This window comes from Dasypus novemcinctus, chromosome 11 (genome assembly GCF_030445035.2).
Source record: "Dasypus novemcinctus isolate mDasNov1 chromosome 11, mDasNov1.1.hap2, whole genome shotgun sequence".
In the NCBI taxonomy this organism is placed as follows: domain Eukaryota; kingdom Metazoa; phylum Chordata; class Mammalia; order Cingulata; family Dasypodidae; genus Dasypus; species Dasypus novemcinctus.
In genome coordinates, this window is record NC_080683.1 from 100,260,513 (window position 1) to 100,278,050 (window position 17,538).

Below are 17,538 nucleotides of genomic sequence, written 5' to 3' on the forward strand. Positions count from 1 at the left end.
ATTATTTATCAAACATTAAGAGTGGTTTCTCATTATGTAAACTATAGACCTTGCTTAGTAGCAAAACTTCAATATTTGTTCATCAATTGTGAGAAATGTATCAAACTAATGTAAGACGTTATTAACAGGGGAAAATGTGGGAGGGGGAGGGGAATTATACGGGAATTCGCTATAATAGTTTTGATGTAACACAACACTATACATTTGTCAAAACCTATAAAACTGTATAGCACCAAGTGTAAACCATAATATAAACTATAGACTTTGGTTAGTAGCAATGCTTCACAAATGTATCACACTAATGTAAGATGTTAATAATAAGGGAAACTGTGTGGGTGTGCAGGGGAGGTTTATATGGTATTTCCCTATAGTTTCAGTGTGATGGTTCTGTAATTCTAAAACTTCTCTAGAAATAAAGTTTATTATTACAAAAAAAGCATAGTTTCTCTGCAATATTCATACTATGATCTAGCTTTTGGTAAACCTCTCCCACCCTTCCGTAGTTGGAAAATATCACAATTACTAATCCTCAACCTTTCTTTTTGTCCTCCATAAAAACGGTATAAAATAGTATCTGATTCATAAAATTTGTTGAGAATTAAATATTTAATTGATGTTAACTACTTAGAATTGTTCATGTCACATATTAAGGGCCACAGAAGTCCTGTTATTGTTGTTATATTAAAGGTAAATTGAGAACCATTATTGAGACTTCTTTGGGTTAGAATTGTGGTTCTTGGGTCTTGGAATGTGTTTTTGCTTTTTTTTTAAGATTTATTTTTATTTATTTCTCTCCCCTCCCCCCCCCCCCAATTGTCTGCTCTCTGTGTCCATTCACTGTGTGTTCTTCTGTGTCTGCTTGCATTATCCAGTGGCACTGGGAAACTGTGTTTCTTTTTTGTTGCATCATCTTGCTGCATCAGCTCTCCATGTGTGCAGTGCCACTCCTGAGCGGGCTGTGCTTTTTTCACTCGGGGTGGCTCTCCTTGCGGGGCACACTCCTTGCATGGGGGGCACCCCTGTGCGGGGACACCCCTGTGTGGCACAGCACTCCTTGCGTAGCAGCACTGCGCATGGGCCAGCTCATCACACGGGTCAGGAGGCCCTGGGGATCGAACCCTCCATATGGTAGACGGACGCTCTGTCAGTTGAGCCATGTCTGCTTCCCTGGAGTGTGTTTAGATGTTATCAGTTTCCCCTCTTAATTAAATATTCATTCTTCACATGACAGAGATCAATGATGATTATCAACTATTCTTCCATATTTCCAAATCTTATATAGCCTTCAAAGGCCAATTCAAATATTCTATTTTCTCTCCATAATGTTTTTTTCAAATCTCTCCAACACACTCTGATCTTTTTCTTTCACTGTACTTCTAGTCAGTGTTACCCCAGATAACAGTTAATTATTGTCTAATTATTTTGTGTATTTTCATTTTATATCTTTGTTAGAACATAAGCTCCTTTTTGACAGGGACCATAGAATATTCACATACTCACTTGATTTGTCTGTGGAATTAATATGGTTGTGGACCCTTAGTAGGCATACAAAGTATTAGCTAAACTAAGTGAAGCATCCCATATCTTGAAATGAGTAAGTGAATATTATGAAATGTAAGCATGCACATTCATTAGAGGAAAGTGAGAATGTAAATAAGCTAAGAACTGCTCAAGGAAATAAACATGATGATTTAACAGTCTAGGAAACATTTATTGGACAGCTACGACTATATATCTATTTTTCCATATGCATTCATTATTGAATTAAATTTTCACAATAACCTTGTGAGAAAAGTAGTAGTCAATGCTTTGCAAATGAGTAAGGCTAAGAGAAGTCCATGGTCACATTGCTATTAATGACAGAGGTAGGGTTCAAACCATGAAACGATGCCTACCTGACTCCAAGCATGTGCTCTTTTATAGCATCTTCCTTGATATAAACAAGATAAATTGGAAAAATAGTTTTCATTTTTTACCTATATACATGTACTATATAAGCAGAACAATTGTGGAGATACAAAGTAAGAATAAGGGAAATCCAAATGCATATTTCCTGAGTTATCCAAGGAAATCTGGCAGGATCTATTAAATGTCAAAAATTGACTGATTGGAAGTGGATGTAGCTCAGTAGTTAAGCTCCTGCCTCCCACGTAGTAGGTCCCAGGTTCGATCCCTAGTGCCGATCTTTTAAATTGACTCATTTAAAAGATTGGAATGCTGCAAAATGATTGTAGAGCCCCAGAACATACTAATACTGAAATGTTCCAATACTTAAACAAACGATTTCTTACCCATAGTATGGAAAATTTTGGACAGCTGTTTATTGAGGTAATCAAATTTCATAATAAGAATTAAAGTACTTGGATATTTATTTCATGTTTTTAAGCATCAGCCTAAATCCTTTCTAAATGAGTGGGCCATTTCTTTGCTAACTGGGGATTGTTAATGCATCATTAGAGTCCATCTTTATGCCAACTCCTTTAGCTGACTCTGGTTATTAACTTAGTTGATAGAGGGTTATATAATAATCTACCTCTCTCCGTCATGCGTTTTATTTATTTATTCAACAACCTATTTACTGAACACTGGTAAAGCCTGGAACACCTGTAATGCCAGTCTTCCAGGATTTGGGGAGACACTGGTAAAGGAAAAAAAAAAAAAAACATGAATATCTCTGACCTTGCAGAAAAAAAATTGGATGTGGTCCCATGGGTGGTGTAGTGAGATGGTTCCAATTTTAAATAGTCTGGATGGTAGATCTCAAAGAAAAGATGCATTAAGTAAAGACTTAGAAGAGAGGAGTCAGTTAGCTCTGAAGATATCTACAGAAAGAGCATTTCAGGCACTGAAAACAATCCAGGAAAAGACCATAAGGCAAAGTGTTGCGTTTGTGTCAGAAAAACTATATGGAGTCAAGCATGACTGGAAAGGAAAGAGGATTGTAAGGAAAGAGCTAAAAAAAAAAAAAAAAAAAAAAGCTAGGGTCAAAGAGGGAGAGGAAGCAATCACGTGGGCACTTGTAGTCATTGAAAAGATTTTTACTTTTACTCAGAGGGAGATGGGGAGCCTTTGCAGAGTTTTGAACATAGGAGTGGCATGTTCTGATGTACATTTACAGTTAAAAATAAAGGCTTAAAGCTACATAATAGTTTATTAAAACATAATATATGGGAAGTGGTTGTGGCTCAACTGACGGAGCGTCCACATACAACATGGAGGGTCCAGGGTTCAATACCCAGGTCCTGCTGGCCTGTGTGGTGAGCTGGCCCATGTGCAGTGCTGTCGTGCACAAGGAGTGCCATGCCTAGCAGGGGTGTCTCCCACGCAGGGGTGCCCCACATGCAAGGAGTGCGCCCCACAAGGAGAGCTGCCCCACGCAAAAAAAGCGCAATCTGCCCAGGAGTGGCGCTGCACACACAGAGAGCTGACACAGCAAGATGACGCAACAACAAAAAAGCGACACAGTTTCCTGGTGCCACAGACAAGAATGCAAGCGGACACAGAAGATCACACAGCAAATGGACACAGAGAGCAGACAACAGGGGAGCAGACAAAGGGGAGAGAAATAAATAAATAAAATCTTTTAAAAAAAACAATGTACAGATAAGAAGAAAAAAGGATTTGGTAACATCCAGAATTTCAATGATTAATATTTTCTCCCATTTCAATTATTTCATATTCACTAAACCTCTTGTGGTTATGACAATATCACAGAGATAACCTTAATTTTAACATAAAGAAATAATTCTCTCTTCACCTAGGCTTAGCTTAATGCTTGGCTTTGGCTATTAAAATAAAAGATATTAAAGACCATTAAGAATGTGTTCATATGGTCATTGTAAATGAGTCAGGTTAGTAAACACCTTAATGTTGCTATATTTTTTCCCTTTATTTTTAATGAAGCTTTAGATTACATAAATGTTACATCACAAATACAGGGGATTCCCATATAACCCACTTTCTCCCTCCCATACTTTCTCCCCTTAACATCTTTGATTAGTGTGGTACATTTGTTACAATTGATGAAAAATATTGAAGCATTGCTACTAACCACGGTCCAGTTTACATTATGTTTTATACTTTGCACAGCACAATTCTATGGGTTTTGACAAAATGTATAATGACTTGTATTCATGATTGCAATGGCAGGCAAAACAATTCCAATGTCCCGAAAATGTCCCCATGTTACAACTACTCTTCCCTCTCCCTCCCCTCAGAACCTCTGGTGACCACTGCCTTTATATCAATGATACAAGTTCTTTCATTACTGGAATAATAATAAGTCTACTTTAGTCCATAGTTGCATTCGCCCCTTATGTTTGTTCATTCCTTAATCTTGAGGATTTTGGGGTGGTGATGCCCACTCTGCTTCCAACTGAGAGGGGGCTTAGATCCATGGAGTAGAAGGGTGGAACTCCCTTGCTTGCAGTTCTAGATACCCTTTGTTTTTTGAGATGGGTGTTGTCCATTATCATCCCTTTGTTAGTTGTCCTGGTGAGCCTGATGAACTGGAGAGTAGGTGTTGGCTGCAACTCTACTGAGATTCAGGGCTCAACCGGCATATGAACAGACCAAAGATTTAAGGTTCTGGGACATATGTTTAATGGATATTGTGCTAATTGTAGGTTCAAATAAAAGGGGCATAAGAAACACAACCACGTGTAGGAAAATTATAAATGACTCTTAACTCGTATCATATATTCCAAGGTAAGGCCCACCGATGGGTGCCGATTTCCTGGGGTTGTCTGCCTTGCCTGTAGTGTCTTGGTGTCTCCAGAACTCCCCTGCTTGAAGCTGTTTACTCTGGCAAATATGCAGAGTAGTAGGACTGCTGTGATCACTTGAGGTTTTAGTGTAGTTGAAGGTCTTGGACCTTCCACAGGGAGATTTAGCCATCTCTGCTGTAGGAACTCCAGCATTGTCAGTGTGCAGAGGAGGAAGCATGAACAGGTAGAACTAGGGTGAGCTGCTGGCTGGGAGGGATGGTCAGCCTTCGTAATCACAGTATCTGATGGGTATGATGAGCTTCTTTCCTATCTGGATTAACACTGACACATAAGAAAGGCAAGCCACGACAATTACAAGGCCAAACTCAGTGAAACATCAACCAGATCTAGATGGGATCAGAAGCTATATGGAATATCATTAGCCACTAATGTCTGCAAAGTTATATGTAATAAGACCTACAGTTTCCTGGTTTTGCACATTAGAGTTATGAAAATACCAAAAAATAAAGGTATCTCCCTTAATTTCTCTCCAAGAAACTCACCCTGCACACCAAACATTGAACTCTTCTCTGTCAAGCATAAACATTTGCTATTGCCATAGAAGCAGGATGTTGGCATTTCTGGTTGCCAGGATTGTTGTGGTACTGAGTGTGTCAATGAGAGCATTCTGTTAGCTCAAATGTGCTGTTTTGCAATATTTTCTTTTTATATGCTAGCACAATGATGAAAGTATTGAATTACAGTGCAAATCATATATGAAAAATTTTTTTTTAAAGATTTATTTATTTATTTAATTTCCCCCCCTCCCCTGGTTGTCTGTTCTTGGTGTCTATTTGCTGCGTCTTGTTTCTTTGTCTGCTTTTGTTTCTTTGTCCGCTTCTGTTGTCGTCAGCGGCACGGGAAGTGTGGGCGGCGCCATTCCTGGGCAGGCTGCTCTTTCTTTTCACGCTGGGCGGCGGTGGGGGACACCCTTGCGTGGCACGGCACTCCTTGTGCGCATCAGCACTGCACATGGCCAGCTCCACACGGGTCAAGGAGGCCCCGGGTTTGAACCGCGGACCTCCCATATGGTAGACGGACGCCCTAACCACTGGGCCAAAGTCCGTTTCCCTGAAAATTTTAATTCACTCATCCCAAGAAAGAAAAGCACCAGTATTTAAGGACTTATGTTTAGGATTGTTTTTGAAGCATCGTTCATAACAGAAAAAAAAATAAAAGCTTTAAAACAAAATGGATGCCCATCTGTATAATAATGGCTGAACATATTATGGTGCATATACACCATGGAATACCATGGAGGCATTAAAAAGAGTAAATTAGAGCTTTGCCAGTTCACTGGAAAGAATTTCCATCATGTAATGTTGAGTGAGGAAAGTAAAATGCATAAAATATGCATTTTTAAATAATGCCAATAAACCCTCTAGACATGTGTGAATACATACAGAAGAAAGTGTAGGATTGTCATCTACGGAATTTGGAAGGATGGCAACAGGTTGTCAAAAATGAGTTACTTTCTTTGGATATAGCATAGGAGGATAGTATGTGGGTCAAGTGGATCAGAAAATAAATGGTGTAGAGCCTGAGTGCAGGAAATGAGAGCTCTTCACAGAGTGGCAAGTGAGAGGTCCTTGTCAGCAGTACCTATTTATTTGGGTTGGTGCAAAAGGAATTGCAGTTTCAGACCATGAATTTTAAGTCATTATAACTAGGCTCAAACACATCTTTATTAATCAAAATAGGAACCATTGCTTCAGGATTTGACTAACTCTCGGAAAGCATTTTCTGCATCCTGCTGATTATGGAAGCGTTTTCCCTGCAAAAAGTTGTCAAATTGCTGGAAGAAGTTGGTGGGTGAGAAGCCAGGTGAATATGCAGAAGAGGCAAAACTTCATTCATTCAACTTTTGAAGCGTTGGTTGTGCAATGAGTGGACAGACATTTTCGTGGAGAAGAATTGGGCCCTTTCTGTTGACCAATGCCAGCTGCAGGCATTGCAGTTTTTGGTGCATCTCATTGATTTGCTGAATATACTTCTCAGATGTAATGGTTCTGCTGGGATTCAGAAAGATGTAGTGGATCAGACTGGCAGCAGACCACCAAACAGTGACCATGACCTTTTTAAGTTTGGCTTTGGGAAGTGCTTTGGAGCTTCTTCTTGGTCCAGCCACTGAGCTGGTTATTGCTGGTTGTCGTATAAAATCCACTTTTCATCACATGTCACAATCCGACCAAGAAATGGTTCATTGTTTTTGTGCAGAATAAGAGAAGATGACACTTCAAAACAATGATTTTTTTAAAATTTTCAGTCTGCTCATGAGGCGCCCACTTATGGAGCTTTTCCACCTTTCCAATTTGCTTCAAATGCCAAATGACCATAGAATGGTCAATGTTGAGTTCTTCGGCAACTTCTCATGTAGTTTAAGAGGATCAGCTTCGATGATTGCTCTCAATTGGTCGTTGTCAACTGCCGATGGCCAGCCACTAAGCTCCTCATCTACAAGGCTCTTGTTTCCTTTGCAAAAGTTCTTGAACCTGCACTGTACATTTGTTAGCATTTTCCGGGCCAAAAAACAACATGCGTTGTTGATGTTGCGAGTTGTCTCTGCTGCTTTACGACCCATTTTGAACTCAGATAAAATCGTTTGAATTTGCTTTTTGTCTAACATCATTTCCAGTCTAAAATAAATATAAAATAAGCAGGAAATAATAAGTCATTAGCCAAAAAAGCCAGAAATGCACATTAAAATGTTTAACATAACCACATTTTTAAAAAAATGTATGCCAATATCAAAAGGCAAATTTCCACAATGCAAAACTGCAATTACTTTTGCACCAACCTAGTCATAAGACACCTTGAAATATATCCTCAACCACTAATGCCTGAAAGATCTCATCCAATAAAACCTACAGCCTAGCAATGATCATTAGCTCCCAGCCAATAGTTCAAGTCACTTTAAACTCAAATTTCAATGTATGGATCTATTTTGCCAGATTTACACTTTTGAGAACTACTCTAAGCTAATTTGGTTATTCACAATGACGGAGTTATTTTGGTAGCCTCAATGGGTTAGGGTAAGGTGTAGGTTATAGGTGTTCCTCTCCATAACCTTATACCAGGTAGAATATTTCAATGAAAATAGGTCTCAGTTTAATCTGCACATACAAATGTGTACTAGCAAGAAGATACAAAGCGTCATTCCATCTGTTCTATAAACTTGATGACATAATTTGCATAGAAGATGTTACAGTAAACTAACAGAAGGATTCAGATCATTTTTATGACAGTCAGGTGACCAAATCCACTGTAGGTAGTGGTGGTACTGACCTTATACTCTAGCACAGGGGTTCTTAATAAGGGGTCAGTGGGCTTGAGTTGAAATTCAAAAACACATTATTCTTGTGGGGAAGAGTTGGTGCGGATGTGATATATTTATTAAATAAATACACTATATAGTATGGACTTAGTAAGGGGTCTGTGGTTTTCACCTGACTGGCAAAGGGGTCCGTGGAAAAAAAAATGTTAAGAACCCCTGCTCTAGCAGGAGGGGCCCCTGTCTTGAACGCAACACTTGAGAAGGCTTGAATATCATAAACACATACAAAAATGTATTTATTAGGGAACAAATAGGCACTTCTATCACTGTGCTGGCGTAGTGGTGGCCATAATCTTAAACACCACTAGAGTGATTGATACAATTCCGGCTCCCAGGAAGCACTTTTCTGTGTCCTTGAAATACATGAACCTGCACATGTATTTCTTCTATGCAAACTGTGCTACCTCTCATGACAGAGAGAGAAGCTGCTTCAGAGTGAAAGAAGAGTATATGTTTTAAAACAGACTTAATAAGATTTTATTAAATCCGAAACATTAAATTTTAAATATCAAATTTATGTTAGTAATCCTGACTTAAATTTTTGAAATTTATTAATCTCAATTTATATCTTAACTGCGAATTTATTAGAAATCCTGAATATAACTTAAAAACATATGAATATAACTTTACTTTTCCCATTTTTAACGTTTATTTTAGACTACATTTCACAAAATATTTTCAAACTTGCGTTTTAAATACAATTTTGCTTTGAATACAATTACAGTTTTAATCCTTTGGTATTTACTGTCCATAGAACAAAAATCATGTTAATATCTTGACTATGGCAACATAAGTAGTGATTTCGTGGAAATAAAGGCAATAAAAATAATTTGCGGAAAAATAATGACTTATGAATTATATGTCTTCATTTTACTACTCATCTAAAACATCACTGCCCATCAACAGAACCCAGACAATAGCTAAATTGGGTCTTCTTGGATATTTTGCTAACTTAGTGTCTTATAAAGGCTACAGTTTTACATATATCTTTCAATTTTGTTATTATGAACATATATTTGTGAAGGCAAGAAGATAAAACATGTTTAAGTCTGTTAACTTGATTTGTAAACTTTAAATGTTCTGAAACATGATCTGTGGGCCATCATTTGCATTCTTGCCCGGGGCCACCTAGATGCCCTCAGCTAGCCTGGAAAGGACTCTGAATACTGAATCTACAACAGCCCTAAGGTTAGGACACCTACAGAAGAACAAAGGCTACTGGCTCGGGAGATCTTGATATCCAGTTTAGTCAAGAGCTGGAAAGGCTACACGCTGTTGCTAGTCACACTTCCTGAACCAGTTCCACTTGACTCTCCTAATTAACAAAACGGGCTGATAAAATAAATAAGTTAAAGCTTCCAGAGACTAGGCTTTTTATTAGTCTTTTAAATGCTAACTAACCACCTCTGGAGTAAGCATTCCCAATTAGGGTATTTCAAATGCTAACCAACCATTCCCAGGTGTAGGTATAAGGCACTGTTTAAACAGCAGTATTTTAAAGTAAATGATAGCAAAGGTAACAAGCACCATGCATAAGAGCTTTATAAGTTGAGATGTGCTTCGATTAGCAGTTCTTTAATGTACTCTAGCAAGTACTTGATTCCGACAATACCAGACCTTTCTCTGAAAGGTCAGAGGTCATTTAATCCTGTCCTATGTTGCTTTCTCCAGGAAGAAGGCCCCTTGAGCCTTTGTACTCCACTGTACCACGCTAAGCCAACCACGGACTAGGAAGACCAACTAAATTTTCAAGTGGTTAAAAGTGTTCCAGTCATTGCCACCTCTCCCTAGACATCTCTCCGATTATGGCACACACTGAGGCAGTGGCTACCTCCTCACTGGAGCCTAGTCCTCCAGTTTAATATCATATTCAAGCTATAGTAGGTTTTTATACTCAAGCTGTATAACCCAACTCATTTTATCTTTACAGGGATTCAGATCTCCATTACCAAATGATTTGAAAACAATAATCACCTGACACCCAGTTTCTAGGAAGATGAACTCCAAACACTTTCTATCTTAGCCACAACCTCTACTCAGAAGAGGACCAGCCCCAGAGGATTGGAAATTTGTGCCCTGACACCATGCTATTCTAGTGGAAATAACTGAAGGCTATAAACCAGGCCATTTCCCTAATCCGATTTTTTCTAATGTTTCCAGCCTTATAAGTTTCCTGGCCTTGAGTTTTCTTTCTTATTAGCATCTTCTGCATGTGTCTGGACCTCCAGAAGGACTTGATTTGTAGGGTGCACACATTACCTCTATTAGTCAGCTGGGGTGGCCTGCGACAGAGTACCCCACAATGCTTCCAGAAAGGCTAAAACTGCTTTAAATTCTTTAGATCCCTCATCTACATTAGCTGCTATGCAATTACCTGGCTTCCTTGATAAGCCCCTCCTCCCTGTCCAACATCACTAACTAGTCTAGAATAGAGTTAAGGTGATGAACTGTCTTAGTTTGCCAGAGCTGCTATGATAAATACCACAGAATGGGTTGGCTTCAAAAACAGGAATTTTTTGTCAGTTTTGGAAGCTAGAAATCTGGCACCAAGGTATCACCAGGCTGTGCTTTCTCTCAGAGTCCATGGTGTTCTTGTGCTGGCTTGCCAGCAATCCTTGAGATTCCCTGGCTTGAAAATGCATCTCTGTCTCTACTACATCATGAAATGTATTATTCTCAGGCTTCCACTAACAGTGTCCAAATTTCCTCTGCTTATAAGGACTTCAGCCATATTGGATTATGGTCCACCCTCATTATGTTTGGCTGCAATTTAACTAATAACATTCAAAGATCCTATTTACAAGTGTGCACACACTCATAGGATAGTGTATGTGTGTGTGTGTGTGGGGGGGATAGTTCAGGACTTGAACATGTCTGTCTTTGTTGGACATGATTCAATTCCTAACACTAGTCATCTCAGTTTTCTTGGGACTATGGATTGCATGGCTCATAGGAATTTCAGTACCAAAACCATGAAAGTCCCAAGCAAACCAGGATGAGTTGATCAATTAATTATGAGACCTACTTGTACAACTTCAGCATAGAATGAGAGTTCAATGTACAGCAGTTCCAGCCCAAGCCTGGCCCAAGCAGCACTGACACATTTTCCAAGTATAAAGCTTCTCTCTCCAGTGCCCCTTGCACCCACATTCTAGCTTCCTGCTTTAAACTTCTGGAAAGAATTTAAGAAATCTACTTTCACTGTCTTCCATCTCTCTAGTTATTAAAAAGTCTACCCAAGCACCCTTAAGCATTTTGACACTATCACTAAAGAATTTGATTCAATGATATAAGTAACCTCAAACTTGTACCTCTATAGCTATCAATGTCTTTTTATTTCCAGGATTCTGATATTTGCTCTTCTAATAGCACTCAAGTCATATGCCTCTCAGGTGAGCTATCCTTAAGTTCTCCTTTGTTTCATTTTCTTCCCTAAACTATAAAAAGTTTATATTGACTGACATTTAATAGGTTGTAAGGGTTTTTTCTTATTATTAGGCAGAGTGTATTTTATCCAAAGGGTTTTAAAACACTAAAATTATTCATTCAACAAATATTTTTTGAGCAGCTCTTTTATCATTAGCTTTGTGCTTAGTACAAAGTATAGAAAAGTGAACAGTACAAGCACACTCTGCCAATCTAGTGAGGATTGCTGAGAAGTAAATGAGCAAGACCAGTAGAGTCAATACTATGAAAGGTCAAGTACTACAAGCTGTGGGAGCATATGGAAGGAATAGCCAATCCAGCCTTGGGAAGACTAAAAGAAACAAATACTTACTGAGGGTCTAATGTGTACTAGGCACTCTGATAGCCATTGTAGATGTGTAAATGAGAATAAATGTAAATATGATAGTCTTTATGCTGAAGTTTCATAGTTTAGTATGAAATACATGGAAATGAACCACTGCATGATGTGAGAAGTGCAATAATAAAGGTCATTTGTGAAGGTCTCAAAAGAGGTGGTTTCTGCATGGAATTGTACTTGACTGTGAAAGTTAAGGAGTAACTTAAGGTGGAAGGGGTCAGGGGCAGGACTCTCCAGCTAGAGGCAACAGCTTGTGGAAATATGTGGAAGTGTGAAAGAGTCTGGTAATTAAGGACCAAGCAATTGGGTGTGACTAAGTGGTAGACTTTGACTGGGCCAGATAAGAGAAGACCCTTTTAGCTCATGCTAAGGGGTTTGGATTTATCCTGGAAATTATGTGAAACCACTGAAAGTTTTAAAGGCTGAAAGTGACCTTTTCAGACTTATAGAATGACATCTATAGAGATTATATATATATATAGGGAAGGTAGGCTGGAGGAAGAAGCAATTCATTTGATCCTCATAACCATCCTGTGAAGTAACTATAGCAGATATTTTTCTTAACATTTGATATATATGGGACTAGGGTTCAGAAATGCTGAGTGACAGGTCATTCCAAAGTTGAGGAATATCAACACTTTGTCCAGGTAGGAATGCAAGTGGAAACTTATATGCAGCTTACCTTTGGTGTTAATCATCCTATCCTTGAAAATAATCTTTAAAAGTGAATTCTTTTTGCACTAATGATTCTAAGTTTTACATAACTCTTTGGATGGAATTTACAGGAATCTGAATCAGCTGCTTTGAAGCATCAAATTACTCTATAATATGTTTTTCTATTTCTTAGGCAAAGGCCTGGGTCACTCCTATTTTCTAATGTTATTCTGAATCTCCTAAATCTTAAACTCCATGCAAATGACCCATGGAAATATTCCAACTTTTTTCCTTTGGCGTCAACAGGAGACAAGACACTTTAATAAATTGCTATTTTTATCCTCTAATACTGTAAACATTTCAAAACTGTTGACCTGGGCTCAGATCTATTTGTTCTGATATTTGTGAGGTATCATAGGTGGCAAATATTTGTGAGATAAAAAGCTTGATTTGTCATTCTTCCCCCCTCAGTTTTATAAGTAAGTGCAAACAAGCCAATAAATTATTTTCTTTCCTCCCAAAATGTCTCTAGTCAATAAGTGTTCAGAAAGTTTTATTAATTAGAATAAAAGTTAAGGATTAAGTTCACAGGAAAAAAAAAACAGTAGGTAGTTTCAATTATTCCTGGAATTTCTAGATTTTGTTAAGAGGTGAGGGTAACAACAAGTCTGTACATGCTAGTAAGTGAAGGTTGGCTTACTAATTTTTCCTTTATAACAGTGGTTCTTATGGTGTGGTCCCAGGACTAGCAGAACATGCATCACCTGGGAACTTGTTAAAAAAGCAAATTATCAGGCTGTACCCCAAACCTACTTAATCAGAACTTGGAGGGAAGGAGTCTTCTAGGTGATTGTGATGTAGGATAACATTTGAGGCCCACTGGTATAAAGGAAAAAAGCATAGGCTTTAAACTAAGAAAGATATGGTTTCAATTCCTATTCCAACCATGTGGTTTTGGACATATGATTTAATTTCCCAGAACCATGGTTTCCTTATCTGAAGAATAACTTTTCTTTTAGCCAGTCTTATGAGTATTATAAAAACTACCCAATAAGTAGCATTTGTTCATTTATTTATTGGCTATTTGCTGCCTCCAAATGATTCAGATGAATGCTTGAGTGTGAGAATCACTGGTCTAGAAGCTGTCACAATTAGCAGGGCTCAGTGTAAAATGAAAATGCTGGGTCTCATATTAAGAATTTCAAGATGGTGACAGCAGTGCAGTAAACCAAGAGCTGGGCGCTACCAAGCATGGGGCCCTGTGTGACTGCACAGACCATACATTCATGAATCTGGCTGTAATTGGAGCTCTACAAAGAAGGTTTCTGCTTGCATCCAACTACAACACTTTTTTTTAGATGGAAATTAATAAAAAGCCATGCATGTAAGCTAAACGTCCCACCCACCCAGACTACCAGTCTTACCCTGGAGCCATTGTTATCCAGAGACAGACCATGCTCAGTCAACCTCCACATCATTTGTTCACTGGGTTGTCTTCTTTTTAGCTGTCCATGTGCACTTGTACTTCAAGGCCCACTGAAGTCCTCATCCTCCATGAAGTCTTCTCTTACCCACTTAACTCACAAATTTATTTTCTAATCTTCCTAGGACTTGTTTTATACAATAAATTTAGCTTTTTAAAAAATATTAACAATTTTTGATCATTGTATTCATCTTATTTCTTGAATTAGTACATAAGCATCTCAGAAGTGAGATGGTGTAATCATCATACAATGGAAACAACACAGGCTTTGGAGTTCAATAAAGCCTGGATTGAAATACACTCTCTCATTTACTAGCTGCAGATTTAGGCAAATTAATTCACTTTTAAACTTCAGAATCTTCACTGGGAAAATGGTATAATAAGACTTAGCTTATTGGGTTCTTGTGAGGATTAAGTGAGATAACATATACAAAGCCTTTGGCACATATAAGCATTCATCAAATATTAATTCCTATATCCCCCTCTCTTCCACACATATGATTTGCTTGACTAACTGATCAATTTAATTTTTAAAAACTTTATTTCATACATCAATGTTACAGTTACTCAATAAACACAAGATAATAGCTACAAATAACCATAAATCTGCTTTGGTCAATGGTTATACTCCCTGTTCCCCAACCCCTCCTTTTCCATCTTTCATTCTTGAAGGATTTGGGACAAGGTCTGACTCTAACTGCTTCAGGCTGAGAAGGGACGTAGATATTAAGGGGCAGAGGAATGCAAATGTTTTGCTTGCCGTTGAATACACTCCTTGTTTTTAAGGGTGGAGCTGGTCCATCCTCATTATTTTGTTAGTTGTCCAGGGCAGGTGGGAAGAACTGGAGGGTAGGAATTGACCACATATGTGCTTGGTTTCAGGCTCAATTGGCACAGGAACAATCCAAAGACTTTAAGTCTCTGAGAAATACACTTAACAGGCAAATTGAAAATTATAGGTTCAGATAAAAGGAGTAGAAGAATCATGATTAGGGGATTTATAATTGAGCATAACTATTGGGGAAATAGATTTACATATATTCCCAGATAGGGCCCACTGTTTGTAGGTTGATTTCATGAGGCTGTGTGGCTCACCTATGGTGTCTGGACCACCCTTGGGCCCTCAGGAGCACATGTGTTTGGGACTTCGTTTACTGTAGCAGTTTGTGAAGTCTGGCTGAGGTCTGCTTAAGTGTAACCTTCAGAATGACCTTCTGACTCACTTTTATTTTACAATTTTAATTGACAATTGTGTGAATGAGGCTATTTCTCTTCATGCTGGGCATATAGTGGACACTGGATATTTGCCCACAAAAAGTAGACAACGTGCCTATGACAGTTCCTGGCTCATAATAATAGGTGCTTAGTCATGAATGAGTTATTTAAATTCCTCTTTTTTATAAACATATTTTACAGGAGTCATTTCCTCCTAATGAAATACTAAGAAGACAAGGTTCATTATTTTTAGGGCTGTTTCCATTTGTGGCCTAGTATATCACACTTGAAGATCCTCCCTCCCGTGGTGCAAACTCCACTTTGCCTGCCAAACTTAATGACTCAACGGCCGTTTAAGACTTTTTTACAGGCTCTTGGCCACAGCCTGGGAACCCAAAGCAGTCGCCACGTGAAACAACCAAACACAGCCTCCTAAACCAAAAGTCCGCTACACCCAAAGCTCCTGCATAAAAGGCGAATGAGCAGGCAGTTCCCCCTTCTGCTCCCACCCCCTTCACGTCTGCGTCATCCAATCGCTTTCCTGTGTTACCGTAGTCTGCTCCTGGGATTGGCCAGGAACGAGACCGGTGCGGGTCCGATACGCGCGGGTCCAGCGCAGAGACCTGTCCGTCACGTGCGGCGGCCGCGACTGGGGGGCGGGGCCCGAGCGCTGCTGCGCCTGCGTGGTGGGCATTCTCCGCGAGCAGCTGCCGCTACCGCCGCCGCCGCGTTCTGGTGTCGAATTTGGAATCCCTGCGCCTGGTTAACAATGAAGCAGAGTTCGAACGTGCCGGCCTTCCTCAGCAAGCTGTGGACGCTGGTAGAGGAAGGCCACACCAACGAGTTCATCACCTGGAGCCAGGTATGGGTCGGGCAGCGGCGGCCTCCGAATCCCCTGACTGACCGCCACCTTTTCTCTCAGTCACCCGAGGTTGTCTCTCGCGGCCTGCGGCGCGACGCGCTCTGCGAGGCCCGGGACCCGGGGCCGCGCGGGGCCTGGGAGTTCGGCCGCGCGGGGGTTCCTCGGTATTGTTCACGCGGGAAGACCGCGGTGGTCCGGGTGGGCGCCGCTGGCCTCAGGCCCCGGTGGGGGAGGGGCGGCCCGCGCGGGGCGTCGCGGCCTCGTAACGGTCCGACCCCGGGCGCGTTCGGAACCCGCGCGGGGGGCGGCGGCCGAGCCGAGCGTGCGGGATCCTGGTTCCTGCACACTCATCCTGCGTTCTCCCGCGCGCCTCGCGGGGTCCGAGTCGCTGAGGGGATGGAGAGCCCCGGACGCGGCGGGTTGTCGGAGGAGATCTTCACCTGATTCTCCTCGCTGAAACACATGGCGTTTTGTATCTGGAATCTTTATGGGGGAACAGTCAGGGAAAGTAGGCGAATGTTCATACCCAGGTTATCAAAAATAGATTTGTCAAATATTACGTAGAAAATGGCATATTAGTCTTTGAGGATTCAGGGTCACTTGTACAGTTTTTAAAAGTGATTATTTTAATGAAAGTGCCAAGAGATGGGTGTTTCGGTAACTTAGTGAAGAGTTAAAATGAATCAGTAAATCTCATTCAGCAGTTACAAGCAGAGTGGTGTATGGATGTCTTGATTTCTGATTTGATCCCTGCTCTGCCATTAGCCAGGGATGACCTTAGCTGGGACCCCTATCTTGATGAATCTTCTTATCAAGATGAATGGGTGGCCTAGGAGAGATGGAAGGCCCTTTCAAGTTCTGAATCCTCAGATTCTAAGCAGGATGATTCGATATTTACGTCAACAGTGCTTTTGCGTTAGAATACACTCCTAGGATGTTGGCATCATTTTGTGAAGGAGAGATTATAGATGATCACCAATTTGGGGATCACCAATTTGGGAAATTTCCCCGTGAAATTTTTGAGTAAGTGAAAACTACCTGCACAGTGCTTGGCACCTGTTACAGCTGAGTAAATGTTATCTCTCCTCCTCACTTTCTTCCCTCCTTCCTTTCCTATTATAGGAACTCCCGGTTGTATTTACTTTTATCCTAACAGGAAACACAATATTGAGTACATAAAGTTTTGACTGCACCATATTCTGCCTTGTGTTTCTGTCATTTGTTCATTTTTTATCTCATTTCTGGTATATCATTTTCTTGAGGTCATTATGGTCAATTGGGTCATCTTTTTAGCTTAAAGAACCTAACATTATGTCCTGTGTGTGTTCTTTTCTAAACTTTTGATGAATTCTGTACAGTGTTCAAAGAAAGGTGAAAATAAGGAAGCCAGTGCCTAGCATATACTTAAAAATAAGCAGA

General features: G+C 40.0%; 1 protein-coding gene across 2 annotated transcripts in view; it reads left to right on the plus strand.

Moving 5' to 3' along the window:
• The first annotated feature begins 15,827 nt into the window (after positions 1-15,827).
• Positions 15,828-17,538, plus strand: part of HSF2 (heat shock transcription factor 2) — a 31,983-nt gene continuing 30,272 nt past the window's right edge. For both annotated transcript variants that reach the window (XM_058307342.2, XM_058307343.2), the window contains exon 1: positions 15,828-16,119. In XM_058307342.2, coding sequence (XP_058163325.1) covers positions 16,027-16,119 — 93 coding nt within the window. In that variant the 5' untranslated portion in view covers positions 15,828-16,026. The remainder of the gene's footprint in view (positions 16,120-17,538) is intronic.